A 24,327-nucleotide genomic window follows, 5' to 3' on the forward strand; every position below is an offset into this window, starting at 1 on the left:
TAAGGTAGGTACTCAAGTATGAAGATTGTAATTAATTAGAAGAGCAAGAGCAAGTGGCAGGTGTTGTGGTTTGAAAGCAAAACGAATGAGAGGCTCCAAGTCAGAGATATAATTTAATAAGAAGAAAGGTAAAAATAAAATAAAATAAATGCAATAACACAAAGGACCACTGACAGAGTCAGAATACAACCTGAGCAGGATGGTGGGAGCAGTCCAGGTGAGGTGCTCTTCCTGAAGCAGAGATCCTGTAGAAAGGTCTGGGAGCTCTGCTCCTCTGGGAATCCAGTGGTCAGGGCTGCTTGCACTGTCCCACATACCAGCTTATATCCAGGTGGGAATGCTTGGCTCCTCCCCCTGGGCAGAGCATCTCACAATAGCATGAGAAGTGTGAAGTGGGTCCTTGATGGCCCATTAAACAGAGATAACCCCTGGAGGGAGTTACCTGTGACTCATGGGCCAGGCGTTAATGGGCCATTAGCAGAAGACACCTCAAAGATCATTAGCAGAAGACACCCCAAAGGACATTAGCAGAAAAGGCAGGGGGCTTGGGAAAACACTAGCCCACCTGGTTTCAACAGTTCATGAAGATGGTGATAGAATAAATACTTTGTGTACATCCTACACTGCAACCCAGGACAGCAGGTCACAGATATTGATCCATACAGAAGGGAAACAGCATTTTGGTGTAACTGGAATTTTCTAGATGCATTTTGAGTTTTCTCTTTAAATGTCAGCTATTCACCACAGTGCATCCTTCTCAAAATGAACCAAATAGCTGTTTCATAGTGCTTTTTATTAGGGAGGGAAAAAAAATCATAGAAATATGAAAGTTTTTAGACCTTGAAGGTCAGCCTCCTGGGACAGCTCCAGCAGATGGAATATATTATTCTCTGTCAGCTGTTGTAGGTTGTATACACAACTCATTATTGTTAGATTTGTCAAAGTCACAAGACTCTCATAGTGATAAATCTCTCTGCTGGGCTAAAAATAAAATTCCCTGTTTATCACTGTGCTTTTCTGTTTGATTTTTGGAGTTTCTTGTATGCTGATGTGTGCACAGTTTAAAGCAAAACTGCACAAGAGCAACTTTTTACCAGGAAAGGGGAAAGTACTGCAGTTTTCTCTGACCCCCTTACCTTTGTCATCCCACGTATAAAGTATTGTTAATGCTGATTTTTTTCTGTCTGTAATGCCAGTTTGATTGGTGACATTCCAGCATTCACCTGTCTGGAAATGAGCTGGTTTTTCCCAAAGACTGGTTGCATTTCCCATTGGGAAAAGAGGCTGCTTTCCCTTACTGGTGTAGATGGATTACAAGTCTGCAGTACATAGAGAGACAAACATTTTAAGTGAAGTGGATTCAGAGGTTCCAGTGCTGACAAGCTGAGAGAAAGGTGAGAAAAAACACGTGGTAAAATTAACAGAATAAAGCAAACACCAAAGCTTTTGAGGGTCTGCATAACTGTCAGTGAGTCTGAAAATCATAAATATAAAGGTATGCAGCAAATTAGCATGAGAAAGTATGCAAGATACCAGGCTTCTGACAAATGTCATGCTCTTAAGAAGGTGGGTTTAGCAGATGGTGGTGGCTTTGCAGGGAGAATTTGTGGTCAGTGTAGAGCTGCTTAACATCTCCATTTGTCTGTCAGTTCAGGACTTGTACTGATGGTACTTGCCCATGTGTAGGAATTATGGAAACACCTCTTTACCAGGAAGTTTTCAGTCTTTACTGGCTCAGCCCTGGCTGCCCTGGGTGAGGATTTCCAGTGAATTCTGTGGTTTATCTCACATGGCCAAAGTGGATGACAGGAATGGGGGTAGGGATGGGGCAAGGGGAGGTGCAGGAAGAGAACAACTAACTCTGCCAAACCCACTCGCACTTCTGATTAAATCTGGCAGCTTTTGAGTTTTAGAAATTTATTTTTGTTCTGCATTTATTCAACTCCCTGCAGTGCCTGATTTAAGACCAGGATTTGGATCACTGGTCAGACCAGACCTGAGCAGGGACTTTGTACCAGATGTTCCCAGAGACTGTGGCAGTGCAGAGTAAAGAGAAGGTGTTTTCAGCTCTCTCAGGCTTTTTCTAGACAACTATCAGCACAGCAGTGGGGGGAAAATCATAATTATGAGTTGAAAAGGAGGGCATAGCCCAGCATAGATGTCTTGTTGCCAAAATGAATATTTCAGATAACCATTAAAACATCAAAAATGCAGAAAATTAGAGAAGCAAATAAATTGTGTTTGAGTCAACATATTTACTAATAATGACACAGAGGCAGTTTTTTTAAGTGAGACTATAAATTGACCGGATAAATTGTAAAGGTTTTGGTAAGCTCTTTCACAGTACTGATGCAGCCCTGATAATTTTTACCCTGGGATCCAGAATATACATAGTCTTACTGTGTGAAGCTCTGGGCAACAGAAGGATGGAAGAAAATTCAAGACCCTGCCATAGAAATCTACTCCTGAGGGCGAAGTCAGTAATTGTAGGAGAGAGGATACAGGTGACCTTGCCCTTGATAAGTAACAGCTGTTGTTAATTACCCAATACAGCCTGGCCCCTGATGAGTCACAGCTGTATCCAATAAAGATAAGTGTGATAAAAGGAAGTGGGTTTGTTGACGAAGGGGAATCGTGAAAGAGCAAGAGCCTTGAGGAAGAGGGGATGAGTGGATCATGGAGAAGAAAAAGGATCCTGGGGAGAGAGAATCACTGTTGTGAGGTCAGTCTGGGTCTGCAGTCAGAGCTATTGTTGGAAGCTGCAGTCACAGTCTAGCCAGGTAAAAGCCTGCAGTCAGGTCTGAAACCTGATCCCTGCAGTCCGAGGCTACAAGAGAAACCTACTGTAGGAGCTGCTGCAGCCAGAATCAGTGAATGGTTGGAGTCAGGATGGCTGAGGTGTAAAGAGAAATAAACCAGGGCCCTTTTCATGCTGTAATAAACAAGGAGTCTGTGTCTCAGCTCATTTCTACTCCCTAACAAGAGGGCTGCTGCAAAAGGTAATTTGGTTTCTCTTTTGATATGTTTGAGGAATCAGAAGAATTTTCACACTAAATGCACCCCCTTGTGGGGTTTTCCCGATATCTGTGTTGGAAAAACCTATTGATTTAGCCAGCCTTGGGAAAAAGAGAGAAATTAAACCAGGTATTTCAAGGAGGGAAAGTCAGAGTTAATAGATAAGATGTAGTAAAAAGTAGATTATTAAGAAGCATTATACTCAGGGCTTTGTATCAAAAAGGGTAAGTACATATTATAAAAGTAAGAACTAGAATTTAATGCTAGAATGACTGAAATCTTGATCTAATTCTTACAACAGAGAATCCAATGCGATGGTGGTTGTTTTGGTTTTTTTTAATAATTAAGAAGCTGCAACTCTAGTAAAAGTTCAACTAAAACTGTAAAACTTGCTCTTAAAATTCTGCCTGTTTAGCTGTGTTCATGCTCATTCAGTTCCTGGGTATAATTTGCTGTGGGAGAAAGAGAGGAAGTACACAATGACTTGTTGAAATCTCATGTCCTTAAAGGGGAGGAATATGATGTTTGTGGCAACAGTTTTTCCTTTATCTCCTGGGATCCACTTGGGGTTGCTTACAAATGTTTCCTAACACCCTTCAACATATATCCTCATTTCTGTGTAGCTCCAGGTTTCATCAGAATTTACCATGTTATGTTCCTTTTTATGTGTATGAAATAGAATTTCTTTGTTCTCTGTTACCCTTAGAACCAGTTTTGTCCTGCTTCAGGACTGCCTTTTTTTTTTTTTTTTTTTTTTTTTTTTTTGTAACTGACCATTAGTGAATTGTTTATAGCTGTGGAGTCTCCAGTGCCAAGCCTGTGCCCTATCTCTTATCTCCTGCCTGGACTCACACGCTGCATCCTGTGTTTCCACTTCTCAAGGCCTCTGATATTCTGCCCAGCCTGTATTTCTGTAAACTCTGTCATTATTTGGTTGTAAATATCTCATCCTGCTACAATAACTGCTGCAGATATGAAGGCAGGGTTGTGCAACACAAAGATAAACAGAAGTAAAATGAGGGACAGACACCTGCTCAGTCAGAGAAATTGCTGCCACAGCTAAATCAGGGTCAGGTCAGGGAAGGTCTGGACAGAACAGAGAAGCCTCATCTCTCAGGTCCTGCAAATTTACCAGCAGTGCTAATCCAGTGCAGAATAACTTGGGAGACATGGGAGCTCTTTAGTGAATCCACACGCGTATCCTAGTCCACAACTTTTGGAAAACTTAGTAAAGACAAGGATGATCTGGGGAAATTGTGAGCTTTCCCTAAACAGCCTAAACTTGAGATGAAAATCTTTGCAGAATGGAAGTTTAGCCCAGTTGCCAAGAGTGAAGTGTGACTACAGTGATGGTGTCAGCTAACAATTTTTTCTGCCCCCTGAAAATTAACCCTGAACGTGCTGAAATTGGCCACCTCCATTTGGTTTGTGTGGCAGGGTAAAAGTAGGTGATGTGTGTAACCTCAATAGAAGTTGTATGTAAGGGTGTATGGATACCTAAATCTAAACAGGCTGATGTGTAAATATTTAACTCTAAACAGTTATCTGGTCTAAATCAATTTTCTGTGCAATAAGTGTTAATGTACAATCCAAACAGAAGTGTAAGATGACACAGTCTAAATAGATACAGAAGTGTAAATTGAGTTAAGGCTGAGTAGATATGTGATGCAGTTATAAATTTATGTATATGTGTCAAAATAGATTTAAGAGAAAGAATGTGCTACATAGCTTGGTTTTTTCTCACTATGGCCACTTAAACCTCAGCAAAAGATGGAATTCTTCAGGGAGGTAGCAACAGTCTCACTCCAGTGTGAAAATGGAAGATTGTGGTCTAAAAAGCCAAATATCAAACTTGAAATTGCAGTAACCTAATTTCAAACTGCAAGGCACATATCCCTGCAATCCAGGGATGAGAGGGGGGAATTCCAACCAACATTTAGACTTGTGGTGACACACATACAACTGTGCTGTGAGGCTCATTGCAGTTCCCTGGTGCCTGCATGGAAGTGAAGGCATTTTTGAGCCAACACAGAGCATTTTTACTGAAGGCAGATACTTATAAATGGGAATTAGGGTAACTTTTTGCATTTCTTCTGGTTTTTGGGTTTGTTTTTTTTTTTGGGGGGGGGGTTGTGCTGATTTTGTAAAAAAGCCTAGAATTGTCAGCTCTTGTCTCAAACCCTTTTCCACAAAAGAAATGGGTTAAAAGTGAGGATCCAAGTCAGTGACAAAATTCCAACACATCTTGGTAGGCTCTGCTGGGATCTTCATGTTGGTGTTGAGGCTGGATGTCCAAGGCTGAATTCCTGAGTTCTGTTACTGATTCTCAGGGTGACCTGGGGCAGACAATTAACTCACTGTGCTTGGGTTGCATCATCTGTTCCATGAATATCAGTCTTGTCTCAGTCATGGAGGTTTTGCGAGTCTTAATTGTTTATGAAGTGTTTTCTAGACTGACACAGCATTGCAGAAGTGGAGAATGCAATTAGTCAATGCAGGATTAAACATGGGCCTGCACAGTTGTTTATCCTCAGCATAAACAAGGAGTGGTAATCAGGGAGGGCAGCTTTTGCAAGAAAAGCTGATTTTTTGCAGGAAATGTAATGAAATGCTCTGTGGGGAAAATATGTGATTTAATCTAAAATGTAAAGCTACTTTTTAGCCACAAAAATTTGATTTTTTTTTTCTGATGGAAATGACAAGAAATTATTGTGGGAGATAAGGGCATCATGTATAAAAACTTATGGCCTTTTAAACTGGTTTTGCTGGGATGGTGGAGTAGTAAATACACTTTTACTACTCCTTAAAATATACTTTTCATCAAAGAGAATTAGTGTCACAAAGCATGTATTTTGCTGATTTCTGTTGTATATCAGCTGAGAATGCAGAAAAGGTTCTATAATTAGAAGCAAAACAAACATTGATTCTGTGGAGGGGGCTGTGTCCACATATAACAACCATTAGTTGAAAAATAGAGAAGAAAAGACTGAGTATTCCCTTTATTTTGGTTTTGCTCCCTGTTGAAGTAGCCAGGTGTGGCCACTTCTAAACAATTTACTTTGCTTGATGTCTCTTTGCACAGCAAGCTCTTTGCAGGCACAGAGAGTACTTGGGAAATAATTTTGATATACGGGGTTTGCGTGCTGTTCTTCCCAGATCTTCCCAACCACAACCCAGTGGGAATATTTGCCTTGGAAAGAATTTGGAAGTTCTGTGCTTTGGAAATGCTTCCTTGCCCTGCTCAGCATAAATGCTGAGATGGAAAATCTGACCTGTCAGTTTGCTTAAGGGTACAAACACACAATGTCTTTATTTCAGTTTAATCCTATCAGGTGTAGGGGAAAAAAAGGCACTGAATGGCTGAGGATGAATAGGAGACAAACCTAAGAACTAAAGCTTTGTGTCGACCTCTCTACATGGTAAAAAGTGTTTCTGCCCTGTTTGAAATGAAGTGATGGGTCATAAAGGTGATGTCAGTGTTGCACTGAGCCATGGCCTGGTTTAGTGACACCTCAGTATTTCTTTTTTTTTACTTTGACTTACTTAAGGAGATAGCAGTATGTGCTGTGGTTTAGGATTTACATCACTGGGGTATTTCAAAAGAATATTTTTGTTTGTTTTTATTTTTGAGCTTCTTCCTTTTAATTTTTAGCTGTGTAAAACCTGGCAGACTAGAGGTGGAAAGGAGTTGGCTTCTATGGAGGCTGTTCAGTCTCTGTTAATCATGAAAACTCAGAGGAGAAAAAAAAAGGTGCTGCACCCAGTGTCTGCCAGTTAGAGCCAGTCAGAATTCTAAGGGGATTTTTCATGACTATGGCAAAAAAGAAAAGCAGCTGCTTGTCATTTGCTTAACCTTGCTTGGGCTGAATTTAATCAGCAGAAAACATCTGGAACTGATTCCCTCTCAATTTTGGAGTGTCTGCTGCGTTCATACAATGAGTGCACCTTCAGCATTGGGATCCTTGGCTGTATCGTGTTTTGCAATATTGTTATCTTTTGGAAAGAGAAGAGGAAACAGTAATTTCCCAATGAGCAAATATTTGCAGTGTTCTGTGTAGGTTGCATTGTTGGCTGATTTTGTGCAGCTGTTGTATGAAATCTATTGATCGGAGTTAATGAATTTCCAAGTGACCAATACTAGGAAATACGATATTTGTATTGATTAGAATTGGGCCAGATTCTGAGCTGTTGCGCATTGCTTGACTACAACTGATGAAGCAATTTGACCTCATTACTTTTTTGACAGAATGCCATGTTAAATTATGGAGTAAATTTTGAGGCTGTAAAAAGCTTCTGCTGATTATCTAGGAGCTGTTCTGGTTGAAAGTCTTAGTCTTTCCTGTAGAATTAGGGTGTTGGGCTTTTGTAGGTAGCTATTGATACCTGGTTTCAGCTGAATTTTCTGTTAAATAAAACTCAAGACTGACTTGGGTAGTAAGACTTGATAAAATGGGGAACCATTGTTAAAAAGCCATTCAGAGGAAGAATAATGTGCATTTAAACAATTTTTTGTGTGGACAGTGCATTCCTTCTTTCCTAGGGAAGCTAGAAAAACTCTATATTTTTACAAATATAAGTCATGTTCACTTGCAGGAGAGTATTTATATTTTTAATAGAACCACTTTGGAAACTGACAGAGACACAGAGTAATTGTCTCTGGGAAAAGCTTTTTCTTGTTAGTGTTCTACTTAGAGAACTTTGCAGTGAATATCCCAGGTAATGTGGCCATAATTTCTGTGGGATAAAGTCCATAGAAGTGGGGGAGGTTGATGAATTTTTGAGGTTCTGCTTCCTCTGTCCTTTGCCCTTTTTATTAGGGAGTTCTCCTACTTTCCCTTCCATGCTTGTGTGGGTACAACTCCTTTATGGCACCTCCTGTTTTGTATTATGGAAAAATTACAGGTGTGATTAGTTCTAGCCAACAGAACAGGAAGTAGCCAGCTTGGGAATATAAAGCAATGCTGATGGCTTTTCAAACAGTGTATTTTAATTAGATGGGAGGGGGGTTGTCTTTTTCATCTGTAATAGTGATAATTCACCATCAAGGAAAAATTTCTTGGATTTTCTTTCTTTTATTCTTGCTGACATGGACTTCATGTCCCCTGTAAAAGGAGAGGAATATTTTTTTCCTCTTTGGGCAAGGTGAAATACGAGGAGAGCATCTGTAATACAATTCTGATAACTAATTCCTGGAATTCTGGCTTGCACACAGCCCAGTCCTGGACCTGCCTCATGACTATGTAAACTGCAGCCATGGTCTGACCACTTGGGTCTATTTGTGTTCCTTTAACTCTTATATTGTGCTGAGTTCTCAGAACTTGACTCCAGTTGTAAAAAAAAACCCAACAAACCTTAAGCAGCATAAATGCCAGTGTTTGCTGCTGGTGGCTTTTTCATACTGTTTATAATAGGGTGAATCAGACCATGGCGATGGGATGTGTAGAGCTGGTTGTACTAACCCAATTAAGATCCATTCAGGTCAGGTTGACCTGGATCTAGCCAAGATTAGCTTGTGCTGAATGAGCTGTCCTGGACCAAGGACAGCTCTAGATAAAGCCTACAAGTTTCCCTTGCTGTTTATGTGGAGGGCTCAGGTTGGCTCCTGTTCCTATAACCTTGTAAAAGAGAGGGGACAGAGACTGTGCACTAGGTTTTGGTAGATGCAGGGGTCCAGCAGCTGAAGGCTTTACAGGGCTGAATTTAAAATCCTGATGAGCAGAAAGCATGCAAAAAAAAAAAAATATATATATATATGTACTCAAACCTGCTTGACCATGAAGAGAGAGTGTTTAAATAGGGTTTTTTGGTTTTTTCTCCTGGAGAAATGGAGTCTCTTGAAGTTCTGTGATTGTGCTGTTTCTAGTGAGGTAAAATCACACTGACAACACAGTTGGGTCACTTCACAGGTCAGATGAGCAAAGTCATTTTAGCTGCAAGAGATCTACTTGGGTAAGGTCATGATGGCTTTTGTGGGGATTGTGCCTGATAAAGACCTTCAACTTGCATTATTTGCTGTCATCTTCTGAAGTCCCCTTAAAGGGGTAAGGGTGTTCATTGCTAGATAAATTAACACATTAGTGTATGCCAGTGTTGAATGTGGAAAGAGCCTGGGCTGAAATACTTCCTGGACTTCTCTTAAAATTGGAGAGTGAGGTAATTTTAATCTCTCAAATCCTTGGGTGAAACATTTATGCTGCCAAGGGTCTGAATGGCAGTGACAGTCCTGGGTCTCAATGCCTTGGGATTGTAATAGGAGTCTTTGCATTCTCCTCCTCAGAGCAGTAATTTACCTCTTGGGCCGTGCCTTTGCTATTTCCAGAGTCTGTAACACCTTTCTCTGAGAGTTTATTTGAATAAAATTAATTTTGCTTATATCCTACCTTTCTAGGGCTGTGACATGCTGCTTCACTAGTGTTGCATTTTTTTTTTTTCTCCCTGCAGCAATATTAACAGTGTTAATATTGTTCCATTCCCTGGGCAAGTGTGCATTCAGATCTGCACTAAATCAGTGCAAACAAATTGTGATGTTTTCTTAATGCCACATGAACAAATTTATTGTGTCAGAAGCCCCATCAAGATACCTCAGTGTTTGGAAAGTGCCCCAGCTACAGCCCATAGGAAGTTCTGTGTAAAGTCAGCTCTGTATATTTGTCCTGTCCTTGAGCATCTGCTCTTCACCTCAGCTGGAGACAAGGCAGTGCATGAAGCAGTTCTTTGTCCTGGGCTGTTGTTATCTGAGGTTAGGTCCATCCAGCTGGGTTTGTTTCTGTCTCAGCAGTGGTACACACCATCCTGGGGTGCCTTGTGCTCTGCATCTGGGTGGCCAAGGAATCCTACTGCCCCCTAAACACCCCTACCAAAAAATAGAGATGAGCATGTGTCATGGATTATCATTTTGTCCACGTTTAATAGATGAAGTGAAATGGTTACTTCAAACCGCTGCTGAATGAACACTTGGGAAGTCTTAAATATTCATTTTGCTGGACAAAACGAAGCTCAATCTTGAGGGGTCTCTTATTTCAGATACAAATGGATTTGCTGGTTTACTTAAAACAGCAACTTAGCAATTTTTGTGAGTTTTTACAATCTAAAAAGAAAAATATCCAAGTGCCCTAACAAAGTTATTCTAGAGAAACTTTTATTCCAGTTATCATATGATTGTAGTAGATATTATAGGACAAGGTGGAGCTTGGAAATCACTGTTTGGCTTCTCTACCTGAATTAAGACCCTGAGTGTTATCTGAATCTTTAATGCCACAGAAAAAGGAAGGGAATATTCTGCAAGAGTTTGCCTGCCAATAAATAGCAGAACATCTTTGGTTGGTCAGTGGCACAGAGTAGGTTGTTCTATAATAATTTGCAATTTCTGTCACCTTGGCAATGTCTGAAACAATTAATGTTTAATGTTGGTCAGAAAAAAGTGGATTTGAATGGATTAGAAACCAAATGACACTTGTTGTTGTTGTTAAAATCAGAATGTTTGGTTGGAAACCAAGATGGTATCATGAAGTTGGGCTTTCCCCTGATGGCTCTGTTAGGGTTCAACATGTGTAAGTGTGTTTATCTATATAAAAAAAATGTATGTGATAAATAATAAGATTAATAGCACTAAGAATGAGAACTGGGCTGTGTTACTTTCACACATAGGAAAGATGAATTTGTGTCTCAGTCCTCACTAACGTGGTTTAAAGGGTCTTGGATAGAACCAAAGCCTTGTAAAGAGGCTGATGGGGTAAGAAAACTCACATCTGTTGTAATTTGTACAATATCTCTTGTCCCTGAAGATTTTGATCTCAATCAAGTCACTTCTGAAATTCAGCATTCACCCAGATTTCTCTGTGGGACTGTCAAGAATCTTCAGCCAGTCTGATGCTGTTTTACACTACAACAACAGACTCTGAGATTCATATAAATTTTTTTGTTACTGTTGGGAGTGTAGAAGGTGTAATTATTATGGGTCTTCTCAGAATCTGAGTTTCAAAACATTTGGATTTTAGTGGTAGCAGCAAAAGCTTAAAAATTTCTTTAGATTTTTTTCTTTCTTTCGACTGTTTTTTAAGCTCTTTAATTATAAATATTTTCTGATGGAACTTCTGAATAATCAGTATAAGGAAGTTGGAATCTGACATTAAAAAAGAATGCATGTCCCGACTGAGCCCTGAAGTATAGAATTGAAGACCCCGTGAATTTAATTTTAAATGAAATGTGATCAGTTGATTTGCAGCATTTCTAGGAAGATAAGTTATTGTGAGGGGAGATTGTGCTTGTAAGATATTTGAATTTGGATTCTATGATCTGAAGATCTGTCAGTCAAAATTTTACACCACTGGGTGCACATAACAATGGCTAGTTTGAATTCCCTTTTTAACAGTTGTAACTTGGACTTTTACTCAAATTACTGCCCTACCTAAAATATACTCACATTCAAGATTTAAGAAATAAGCATTTGGAGCAAATATATTTGAAGTAGGGAATACCCCCATAAAATGTTTTTTCTTTCCAGCTGGAATGTATGAAATAACAGCTGAAGCTTTAGTTAGGAATAGTTTTAATTTAGTGCAGTCAGCAGCTACAGATTATTTTGTTGAACTTGTTTTGGGCTTAAGGACAAATATGGAAATAATTTCCTCTACTATTAAGATTTACTTTAATTTAAAGATTTTTTACAGGCAGGTTGGTAACAATATTGTCTGGTTTGAATTCATGATTAGCACTTGTAAACAGGGAAATTGTTCTACAAGGATTTGATTGGGGGAGGGCAAGAACTGCATAAGACCAGCAAATAATTGTGGCATATTTCACTGTAATCACAGTAATTGGGTTTTGTGTTCTTGTGAGTCAAAACATTGACAACAATTCAGAAGATGTTTCTGTTTTATTTTCACTGCAGTTTGTATGCTTTGAGCATTAACAGTCATGAAAAATAAAAATGTTTTCAGACTGGTTTATTTTCTTTAATAGCTCACACTAAAACTGTACTTCCTTGTTAAAATAAACACTTTTACTATAATGGCAGTTCTGAATCCCGTAATGGAATGTAACTCTATATATTTATATTACATGATACATTCCCTATGTGTAATTCTAAGAGCTTGTATGTGTTAAGAGCTCTCCCTGCAGAGCTAACAAGCTGCCAAATTACATTTCACTGACTATTAATTGTTTCAGTTTAAGGTCAAGTTCTTCTTGTCCTTAAAAAAAAAAAAAAGGCAAGCAGTGAAGAAGGATCACTTTCAAAGCTATTTTTGTCTTATTTTTTTTTCACTGTTACTGCTGTACATCTCGTTCTTCAGAATAACTGAATGAACAGTCAAGTATCTGCAGCCTTAAAAAGTTAAATGCGTCACTATTGGTGACTTGAGTTTGGCCTTGGAGAGCTGATCTCTGAACATATTCACAAGGTGTAGATGGTATCTCCAGCTCAAAAACATGTTAAAAATACTTGTGAGCACAAGGATCGTGTCAGATAAGCAAAAGAAACAGATTAACTCTTAAGAGAATAAAGAAATGCTTGTCAAAATAGAATTTGCTGTAGAATAATGAAACTTTTGCTCTCTTGGTATCATTTGAATACAGCTTGTCCTGTTAGATGCTTTCCCAAGGGTGTCCTGCTCACATCCCCCCTGGACCAGCTCTGGAAGCTGTTTGGGCTTTGGGCGATCATGAAAAGCTGCTCATTTCTGTGTTTTTCCTGCTGTCATAATCCTCCTGCTGTGGCTGTGAGGCACGATTTAATAGCTCTTAATTAATATATCTACTGTGCAGTTGACTCTGTGGGTATCTGATGATTCCCTTTCCCAGCCAACAAGGAAAATGTATTTTCCAACCTCTTTGCAAGACTCATACGCTCCATATCACCACACAGACTTGAATGAGTTTGGAAATCCACTTTTTTTGTGAGTGTATCTTTTGGAGAAAGAACTTTCATAAGAAAAACAAGGCGGTGGTGTTTTTGTTTTTGTTTTTGTTTCCCAGGAACCAAGCCCAGGAAAGAGGAAATTGTTTTAACAAAGTTGACCCTGGATTTTAAGAGATGGGAGATTTCTATGATTTGGGTTGAGAATGAGAAACCCCTGTAGGATTCAGTTATAGGCTGCCTGTCTTCCTTGTTTTGGGGCCCTCCCAAGCCAAGCCATGATTCTGTAGTGCCTGCTGGGCAATAATATGAATATTTACTGCATGGCTGTAGAGTGTGTGCTCCAACTGCTTGGGTGCTTCTCCTTAAAGGAGAAGGGATAGCATGTGGCATTTCAGGAGTAAATGGAACTCTTGCCAGCCACAGATCCTTTTCCATGCATATGGAAATACCCTTAAAGCCTCTACTTCTTACAACAAGGCTTTTGCCTTCCATCTTACTCAGCTGAACAGACTGGAAGGTCCCAAATGCTTTGGATTAAGGGACCTTAAAAATCATCCAGTTCCACCCCTGCCGTAGGCAGGGACACCTTTGACAGCCCAGAGTGCTCCAAGCCCCTCCATCCCTTTTATTGTGAGTCATTCCCATGAAGAAAACTGAACACCAATCATGGGTATGATACAAGCAGAAATATAAAAGCTAAAGCATCTAGATTGGTAGCTTTAGTTCCATGTTGCTTTTATCCCAGCATGGTCAACAGACATTTAAAACTGTTTTTCAGATTAAATTGGCAAGGAAAATCAGTGTTTGCTGGGTCTGAAAGGGGCTGGGCTGAGCCCAGTGGAGATCCCAGCTTGGAAAATGAACAGGTAGTGAGGGGCAGCAGCACTGCAGGGCTCCTCCTGGGCTCCACTGACGGGTCTTGTCTGGCTATGAGGAGATCCTTGCAGCTCTCTGTGCACTTTGAGTCTTTCAGCTTGTCAGAGAGTGCCAGGCATTGCACAGGTTCAGCAGAATGGACACTTGCTCACTCCACCAGTTATTTCATGCAAGATATTCAGTCAGCTGAATGTTTTAGGCTGATGTGCTGCATTTAAAGAAGTTGATTTTGAAAAATGTCTTAAGTAGACATATTAATGATGCTGTAGAAAATATTTGGAGTTTGTTGGGGTTTTTTTTTCCTCTTGGTTTGTAGTTTGTGGGATTTTTTCTGGTTGTTTTGATTTTGAGTTTGGGTTTTTGTTTTTTTTTTTTTTTTTTTGTGAGTGTTGCATCCTTTTTTGCTAGGTCTGAAAAGGATGTTCAGGCAGCTGGGTAGATAACACATCCTCATGTGCATTCAAGAAAATGCTTAATTGTTTCTCTCTGCGTGTTTTCCAGCACTAGATGCCTTTTCCCAGTGCTACAGGCCCTTGTGATTTTCAGTAATGTGTTGGTGTTCATTTACACCCCCCTGTGCTGTCCCATCAGCAGTGAGTGGTTGAGTTCCAGGGGCTGTGAGGCAGTGTGTAATTTGGCCTGCAGGCTTATCTAAACAAAAGAATGTACAACAAATAAAGGCAGCATTAGTGCATTTTGAGTGCTGATTGTTTCGAATCAGATACACAGGAAACCAGATGTTGAAGTTTATCTAAAACACTTGCAGCCCAGGCTGTGACTGCAGCAGGAAGAGTGCTCAGCACTTTTTGCATGGAGTTAGCAGTGTGTCTGCAGCAAATACAAATGTATTCCTCAATTCATATTTTCAGATTCTCTTTTATTTCATTTCTGCTTGCAGACCACTGTTTAATTTCTGTATGATTCTGCAGGGATTTGGGGGTCGAGATGCAATTCTTGTCCATTGCCATGAATTTAAATCAGCCACATCTTGAATGATGATAATGAATTTAGTTGCCTGAAATTAGGTACAGAAAGTAGCCTGAGCTTTTTAAACTGTACTTGCAGGTCTAAGAGTTGTGTGTGGGACAATGGGAGCATGTGGCATTTGCAAATGGCTTACATTTATTTGTGTGTATAGTAAGGATGTAAAATCACAGCTTCAAATGCTCAGATTTGTATCGTTTTTACATGAAACTAAAGTAAAAATCTCTTTATCTTATTTGAGTAGTATTGAGTATGTTCCTGATGCTACTGTAGCTTCACATAGTAATGATGAAAAGCTTTTATTGGTAAAGGAATTACTCAGTCCATGCTAATTATGTTTTACTGTACTATTCCAACATGACTCTTCAGAGGAGCTTGAATGCCATTTGCCTGCTGAGAGGAATGATACTAAAAGCAAGTTGAAGAGGATTTTAAAAGCAGGCTGGTGCTGAGGTGTCAGACGCTTCCAGACGTCTGGGCTTTCATAAATTGTTGACTTTCTTTAATTCTTCTGAGGAGAGCAAGGATTTGGAGATGTCCCAGTCTAAGCCCCAGACCAGTTTGCCTCTATGCGCTTTACAAATGCAGCATTTTTAAGTGAGATGAAACAAGTTTCTAACACAGGAACATAGACAAGACATAACCGATCTCACAGGCAGTTCATCCCTGCAGATAAAGGAAGTGTAGTTATCCCAGGGATTTTTCTGACAAGATGCACCCTGACATATGAAATGAAATCATATGTTTGTGTCCTATGTATTGATGATATTGAATGGAGCAGCCTGGACTGGTGAGAGAGAGAGTTTTAACAGCTTCTGGTCTAAAAGTGATGGGGAGACAGTGGCACTGAAGGAACAGAGATCTGCTTTTTCTTCTTTTTTTCCACCTTCTTTATCTGAGAAGAGAGTAGTGCAACATCTTCCTTGTTATTTCATCCTGCTGTTGACAGGAATGACCACAGTAGTGCAGTCATGTTTTCTGTTGCATTTATGATTTGGGAGCTTGCCTTTCCCCCATAAGACAAGGACAGAAGTTAGTGTAATATAGAGAAGGACTCTAAGGTTAGATAAAGCCAAGCAGCATTACAAAAAAATATCTCTGGGTTATGTTTTGATGTGTTTATTTTATGACTTCACCATTTTAGAAATTAAAGGTATATGAAACTTAACTCCCTTTTTGCTGGTTGATTTAATCAGCTGCTCTGTTTTGGGGATCCCTGGGTTTGTGGCATTCACAAAATCTGTTGTACTGTGGTAGATGCTATTTTATATTTTCAATTTTCTGCTTCCAACTTTTCATGCTCATAAAGTATTGTATATTTTATGATGAAGCCAGTACAGCTTCTTCATACTCTGAGCAGTAACACATGGAAGGGGAGGGATGGCTCCTCTTTTCCCTCTTCATATTTCCTTGCCTCCCCTGTTTAATACTCTGCAGCATCAAATGTAGGGCATTAATTCCCATAAAGTCAGTTTGGACAAGGAAATCTTATGAAAATAAATATAGAGAAGGAAGACAGAGTTTTTCTGGCTTGAGCTGCAGCTGCTGCAAACTGCCATCTGTAGTAGCTGGGCCTTGCAACTATGAGTTTTATTTCTGGAAAACATCACTGCCATGTGTTGAATGTGTTATAATGCTCCACATTTCCTCACAGTGAAAGCACTATCATGAGTGATTATTATGAATTGCTTTATTGCTCAGGAGCTTATGGCTGCTTGACATTAAAAAAGAAAGTGTTCCTTTTAGTGTGATTTTTTTTTTTTTGGGAATTTTGATTTATGACTGAATATTGCTGTCTAAATGAGTTTTGGAAGTGAGGAAAGTGAGTTACTTCAAAAACTGAGTTGGTTGCAGGAAGAGTGTTTTGAATGAGAAGGTAACTGCTCACAATTCTGCCAGTAACTTAAAGGACAGAAAATATTTAGAAAATACCATGTATTACATGCATTCAACATTAGCATTCATTTAGGGACCAGAACACATTATTCATGTGTTAATATTTTAAAGCAGAAACATGTAGACCTGAGTTCTAAAAGCATGGATGAAAACCAGTATTAAACAACTTTTATTTGGGTTGCATGGCTAAAAACAAGTATTCTCTGGTGACAGCTTTAATACTTCCCAAAACAAATACTTCAAATTGAGTCAAGTGGCCTTGAGAGGAGTAGAGAATCTCAGAATATCACCAGCCAAATATGATGAGCCTCAGAGCTGTGATTTCTGCTTCAACTTGATATATCAGAGCAGCTGATATATGTGAGCAGCTATTTTATCTCTTAATACTTTAGAGAGAAATCTAACCTGCAACCAAAATGGCAAAAATTGTTCTGTCCATGGATGTGCCCACAGAAGCAGAGGGGAAGCAGTGAGGCAATCTCCAAGACGTGACCCAAATACTTCATTTCGTGGAGTTCAGTACACAAATTCTATTCAGCTGATAAAAATCAGCTACAGAGCATGGGTTACACAACTCCTGTTTGTGTAGAGTACATCACATCATTGCCTCTTTCCAAATGCTTGCAGGAATGAGATGTGCCCTCCTTGTGGAATGAGGCTGCCATAGATAGTCACAGCAGCCCTCACCAAGGGGAAAACTCGAGTGCTTTTGCCTTGTGTGTAAAGACACAACAAAAGCTTGTTCTGCTTGTGTAGGTAACCAAGCAGAGGCTGTTAAATCCCAGGTTGAGGTTCCCCACATCCCAGCAGAGAGCAGGCTCCAGGTGCACCCTGCAGGAACAGCAGAACTGCTCAGCACATGGAAATCTGGAGGAAAAGAAGGTTTTGGAAGTGGCTCCTGCTGTTGTCCCCCTTTGCTCAGAGCCACATTGCAGTAGGGAACACTTCTCAGAAAAGAAGTTAATAAGTAAAATGTAAACAATTAGGGTTTAAGAGTGCCTGGATGAAGATTGCAAACAGCAGTGTGATGAGGCAGAGTTTGATAAAGCAATAATAGACCAAACCCCTAAAATGACAGAATTAAAATATAATCCTGTGATTTCTTGTGGCAAATGTGTTGCAGTAAGTTCAGTATCTATGCAGAAGAAAGAGGCAAACTGCCATGAGTTAACTAGACCCTGCTCTGACCCTTTCAGCAGTTCATTGTGGAGTAGGAATTGATAGCAATGCAGAGTTTTCCTGTTAATCTGATGTGCCTTATATGGGCACAGTGATTTAACTCTGCCTTGGCTCACTCTCAGGTTTTGCTAAGTTCCTGTGAGGAAAACCTGATTGTAGCTGAAGCCAAAACTCCCCAAAAGTTGAATTTTGCAGATGTGATCATGTATGTGCCGTGTTATTGTTCAGAGATTGGTGCTTCTCAAAGCCATACTTCAAATATTGGATCTGTGTGTTTCAAGACTTTGTCTGGCAAAGTATGAGGCCACATAGTTCTCTTACAGGAAAAATGTCTTATCAGAACAAATGCAGAACTGGCAGGTCTCACAAAATAAAGCTCCTCTAGAACAGCCAAAAGTGTTTCACTAGTGCTGGGGGAGCACAGTGACAGGAAGATTTGGGTTTCCCCTAGGAAGACACAGTTTATTTGTGATTAAATGCAGCAGAAGTAAATAAAACAGATTTGCCATTTTATGTTCTTTGTCAGTGTTCTGTTATGCCATTTGATAATCCTATTCCATAGACTTCATTTTCACTCCTTGCCATGTGGGTTATGGCTCATCCAATAGTAAGCTCTGGTGTTGTAGGCTTTTTATTATTTACCTGGATGCAATCTAGCTAAAGTGTTGTTCTGCAATTAACTGGAGTTTTCAACAACTTAATTTTCTAGGAGGCAAGATTTCTTCTTTCTGTCACATGGGTTGTTATCACAGCATATGGTAGTGACACTATTTAGTCTTTACTTGTTATGATGTTTAATTTTAGTGATTCACCCGCACACTTTTTTTCCCCCTCCCTTGAATTTATAGGTGTCATCCTATCCATTTTCCAAGCTCTTGTCAGCTTGTGTGCCAAGTTTTCAAGGGTGATCAGAATTAAAATTGATAGGTAGCTTCCTCAGAAACTGCTGTGATCAATAGGAATCATGAATGAAATTGCTTTTAGAGCAGAGCAACTTCAGCTAGATATACTTTATGGCTTTTGAACAAAGTTAATGTGGGAAAAGATAATGAAGAGAACTTGTAGTAGAAATAGCTTTTGAATATTGATGCATCTGAGGTTAGAAAGGCAGGTGCATGTACACTGCACACTTTTGAAGTCAGCCCTATATTAGATGGAAATGAGTTTTGAGGGTAGATCTTTAGAAAACATTGGATTTTACCACTTGCAGGGCTAGCTGCAGTTATTTTTTTTTTTTTTAGTGTCTTCGTGAAGTCCTTTGTTAGTTGGCCATTATGCTTTCCAAATCTGTTATCTTTTTGACACTTGGGATATGAGCTAAACTCTAGCACAGCTTGTACCCACCATGGTTATCCTGCAGAGCCAACTACATCCAGCCACCTGAGGCTTCCTGGTTCATGAGAGAAATTTGGAGCACTGGTGGTTATGGTGACCAGAGAGTGCTTTGGTTTCAAGTATTCTGTTTGTACAATCATAGTATTTTAAATAATAGTTTTGAAGGTATCATAAAGCATTCGTATCAAATGGTGCTGAGTGAGGAAATGGAAATCTGATAATTTGTATTGCCATGCCCACATTAATATATGGCAGATATGGTGAATTTCTGTTAATGGAGACAGCCCTCAATCAAGATAAACCTTTCTTGGAAGAGATTCCTTGTGTTTGACCTGTTGTATGTGCCATGGTAAGAGCTTGTAGATTTGTCTCCCTAATGCATTTATGATCTCTTTGAATCATTTTTGCAGCGAGGAGAGGCCTGGAAGGGCAGACCCCAGACATGTCACGGGCCAACAGCTTCACTGATGACATCGACCTGGTACCCGAGGAGTCCCCACTGCCAGCGGCATCTGACGTGGCACAGTGAGTGAAGTGATCACAGAAATGCTCATTAATAATGAGAGACACCTTACTGTCACCCAGTGAGAGTTATTATTTTACTGGCTGCACTTGAAATGATTTTTGAGTTTGATCTGGTTTGACTAAATGTGAACGTTTCCTAACCAATGCAAGTATTAGCCTTAAGTTTGGTGGAAGTAGCCAGAAGCTTGGAGAAGCAGCACTGCTCTGTGATGGGTGCCTTGTAGACTTGGTGTCTTTTCCCACTTTTTAAGGCAGCTGGAACAGTTCCTGAGAGCTGTGAGCTTTACAGATGGTTTTATACTTGTAGACTTCTCCATCAGGTTAAGCTCTAAAGCAGTCCCAATATGAATTGACTGGACACCTAAATGTTCCTCAAATATGAAAGTGAAATTATTGTCCAGAACAGAAAATCCCCATCAGGGAGTTCACTGCAATTGTTGAATTGTTGCTTTTACTTGGCTTAGCAAATAGTTCTGGAAATAAGCAAAATAATCATGCAGGAAAATTCTATATTGTGCTTTAGCAAGATCTTGAGTAATCTTCATGCTTTTGTCCTGTAATATACCTGTCCAGTTTTGGTCATGGGAATTCTGGAGTAAATTTCCAATATAAAGCAAAGCATTAAAACACAGAGGAGGGCAGAGCATCCAGGTGCCATAGCAATGTTTTATCTCCCATCAGAAACTGATACAATAATACAGGTGAGGAGAATCCCCTGAGTTAGCAGGCTTATGAAGTTTTGGCTGATGTTTGGATGTTATGATAATGTTGGTGAAAAACTCACCTGACATCACCCTTGCTAGAGAAAATATGGGCTTGTTACTGGAAAAATCCTTTAGGAAATATCTGAAGTTAAGAAGAACAAAAATTGTTGCTTGCCTTCAGTAGGGAAAAATATCCATGTGGTGTTCAGGATGAATTTGAGAGCAATGTTGATTCCATCCTATGGTGTGATTGCCTGTAAGAGGTTTTCTTTCACATTGTATGTTTCCTTTCTGTCCAGGGAACTCATATAGATGTGCCTGCTACACCTATAGTAGCTGTACTATTCTTTCATACCAGGTATCCTGGTCCATGTATTTCCCCCACATGCTTTCAAATCAGAGAATTGTACATTGTTCTATTCAGTTGGTCTTTCTTCTTGTTATTCAGCACAATGCATGAAAAAGAGTTTGCATTTGAGGAAAAAGACCCTCTGCTCTAATCTTATTTCTACTGCTTAGTCCATGAAAAGTAGTGGTATTGTGTGGTACTACCATGGTATTACCTTGTGTAGTGCAAACTGTACCTGCAATTTTTAGCTCCTGTTGGTGTTTCAATGCATTTCTCCCTTGTGGCAAAAATAAGGAGTGCCAGAAAGGTAATCAAATGCACCAATGAAAAAAGAAAATATGGAGAGATTTAAAGTATTGTGCTGTATGGTTTAAAAGTATGAAAGGATTGATTCCTCTTGGTGTGGATGTCAGGTGCATAGAGACAGAATGATCTTGCAGCTGCAACTGCTAAATTAAGGATTTTTATTTTCTAACTCCATGATAAAAAAGTGTATAAATTATAGCTTCTAAATATTTGTAAGAAACTTCAGGTCTTATAGAAAACATAAGGCCACAAATTAGAGATCTAAAGGTGCCATGTACGAACAAAGTGAAAACAATTTCATCTAGTTTTCTGCTTCTAAATCGAGCATAGTGGTTTTTTCACCTCTATCACTGATCATCTCATTTTGTCTGTATTTCTGTGTGGTAGGATGCATCAATTTAAGATTTGTCCTGATTCTTGGGCAAAAATGGCTGTAGTGCCTCCTTATTCAAACCGTGAAGTTTATGCGAGAAGCACAGAATGTGTTGTGTTTATGGCTCCAGGTTTAAACTCCCAATTCCAATGCAAAACAGTAAGATTTGGTGCTTTTAAAATCTTATTTTAAAAAATAGTTCACCTTCTCACTAGCAACTCTATCCTCCTGGATGCAACTTACGTTCCCACTTAACTTACACAGTTTAAGTAAATTACGCAATTCACAAACGGGCGATTTATACAGTTTGAGTAACAGACTTGATTTACACAATTTACGTAAATTGTGCAATTTGCATGATTTATGTTCCCCGCAAAACCTATTTTATATATAATATATATTTATTATATAATACAATATATAATAATATATATTGCATATGAGTATATCAATATAATAATATTGTACAATGATATGTATTATATACAGGTATTTTGCCTGATGTGCACTTCAGTATTAGATATAGTCAGTGTAATTATTTATCTTGTCTTTTGGCAGAAGTGTAAGCAGGTAAGTCTTGATGTGTGCTGTGCACTGGCCTTGGTGGTGTGTGATCTTTCCAAAACAGTATGACTTCTGCTTTTCACTTAATTAGGACAACAAGTCTTCATCCTAAAGCCATAAAAGCAGTTAATGATTAGACAAAAACGTTCCAAGAGTAAAATTCCGCCAAAAATGGAGGGGGGAGTGTGTGTATGAATACATAGTGAGCCTTCCCAGCTTGCAAAATAAGTGAAAACTTGGCTTTCACATACCAGTTCGTGCCAGGATCTCACAATGATGACAGTTTCACGTGAGGCATTTTGTGAACTCAAATTTGACTTTGTGGAGCTGCCAAAAGCTTGAGTTTTGTTTGCCTTCAGCAAGTGCTTTAAGCTACAAAATCAATCCTGCAGTAAACCTTTATTTCAAGAGTGTGTAACTGGTCATTTTTAAGCTTCCTGGGTTGATTATTAAATGTGGTGCCAGGTCTACAACTGTAATATTTTGAGGGTCTATAATGTGAACAGTAGATGCTTGTGAAGTCAGCTCTGCTGGCTGGATGGCAGCAGAGATGTTCTCTGGTGACAAACTTTGTTTTAAGCCACAATCTCTTACAAATTCCCTCCACTGTGTGGGAAGGGCAAACGATATCCCAGGAAAAGAGATTTCCTACTCTTGAGCGTTGTTGTCTTAGGCAAACCCCTCTCACATCAGTGTGCACAGATAACTCAGGTGGGTTTTGCCAAGCAAGCACCAGGCTGCTTGAAAGCTGCTGATATTGTTGTTTAAGGTGATACTTGACTGAAAGCAAAGCACTTCAACATGTTGCTGCACTGCCCAGGTCTCAGTGGTGGATGGATGGATTGATGCATCCACCAGTGGAATTCTGGTGTGAGTGGTCCATGCAAGGCTAGAGAAGCTCAGGTGCCCTGGGAGAAGCTGTCAGTAAAATCAAGCTGGGAAATGGAGCTTGAGAGACCTTTCTGTAGAAACAGCTGCTTTTGGATGCCTTAGACAGCTGGGATGATGTTTGTTTCTGGTGAGCTCTGCATTGATGTGTGCAACTCCTGAGCCAGGGGACAAAAAGCATCGCATTCAGTTTATAACTCTGTGGCTGCCTGAAGGTATTGCTGAGTATCTCTGGTCCACTTCCTCGGGGACCAAAAATCTCATGTGCTGCTGACCTGAGAAGAGCTCTGTTGGTTTTTAGTGCCTGCTTTCTGAGGTGTCCAAAGAGGAATTAAAATGATGTTGTTAGAGATTAATCAATTCTTGCATATTAAATATTAATTTCAATCAGTTGATGAGTAGTTCCATTTTTAGCAAGAAATATTTGGACTGCCTGATATAATTACTCAGCTAGTATTTCAAATTCTCTGATGAACAGTCAGAAAGAGACTTCATCAGTGCATCACTGAAGTTTTGCAAGAGTAAAGGAGAACCCAAATAACTTTAAGACTCAGTATTTTAATTTTTTTTAATCTCCAGCTGGTTTTTTTTTTTATTGTGATGACATGATCCCTTGGCCATGACAACATTTTTCTGTCACACACACCAGAGTTAACCTTCTGTCAGGAAAGAGAGAATTTGACCAATAGACTGCACTGAAAGATTACACCAACCTGGTCCCAGATAGCACAGCCTCAGAAAAAAAATACACACAGCAGCTGCTTTAGAGGCAGACATCCTGTTTTTGTTTTTCAGAGCTTTGTGGTTTAAAGCTGTGGTGTCTAAAGCTCTTTCCACTGTGAGGAAAAGCAAAAGTTAGAAATTCTATATTGTCAGCATGGTTATAAGAGTGTGGTTGAGTGTGCATTTTGTGGCTCCCTGAGGTCACAGCGAGGTGATTGCCAGCTGGGAGCAGGGCAGGGCTGCAGCTCAGCACCAAAGGAAACCTCTTGGCAGGTGAGATGTGCTCCCAGTGCCCATGGTCAGCCCTCAGGGGACAGCTGAGCAGGAATTCCTCAGCTGGAACAGGCTGGCAGGGAGCTGAGAGCTCCACCTGTTCCTCTCAAGGAGAGTGGGGCTGAATTTTCATGGGCTGAGAGTGAGAGCAGCAGTTGCTCTGTCCACAGCAGAGTCACGCTGTGCTTAGGAGCAACAGGTTCAACCCAATAATCCTGACTAAACCTGTTCTGTGCAGAGGTTTAGAAAGCATGAAGGTACTTGTGTTGCATCCCTGTGTGTGTGCTGTGGCTGTGAAAATGGCTCACTGCTTCAGTTTGAGGTCTTAAAGTACAGAAGCACAGAGCTGAGTGTGGAAGCAACCTGATATCCACTGTTCCCACCTCCTCCAGATTTTTTTTGTTTCAAGCTCGCAGCACAAAACTGGCTCTTAGATTGTACAAGAGAGATTTCACATACAAAAGGATTAGTAGGAAAA

The 24,327-nt window shown here is 39.8% G+C and overlaps 1 protein-coding gene across 1 annotated transcript in view; it reads left to right on the forward strand.

The window, feature by feature from the left end:
• Nucleotides 1-24,327, forward strand: part of LOC310908498 (potassium voltage-gated channel subfamily KQT member 1-like) — a 410,512-nt gene that overhangs the window by 47,485 nt on the left and 338,700 nt on the right. The window contains exon 12 of the mRNA XM_083859598.1: nucleotides 19,555-19,669. Coding sequence (XP_083715724.1) covers nucleotides 19,555-19,669 — 115 coding nt within the window. The remainder of the gene's footprint in view (nucleotides 1-19,554; nucleotides 19,670-24,327) is intronic.

This window comes from Zosterops lateralis (assembly GCF_965231275.1).
Source record: "Zosterops lateralis genome assembly, chromosome: 4".
NCBI classification, from domain to species: Eukaryota; Metazoa; Chordata; class Aves; order Passeriformes; family Zosteropidae; genus Zosterops; species Zosterops lateralis.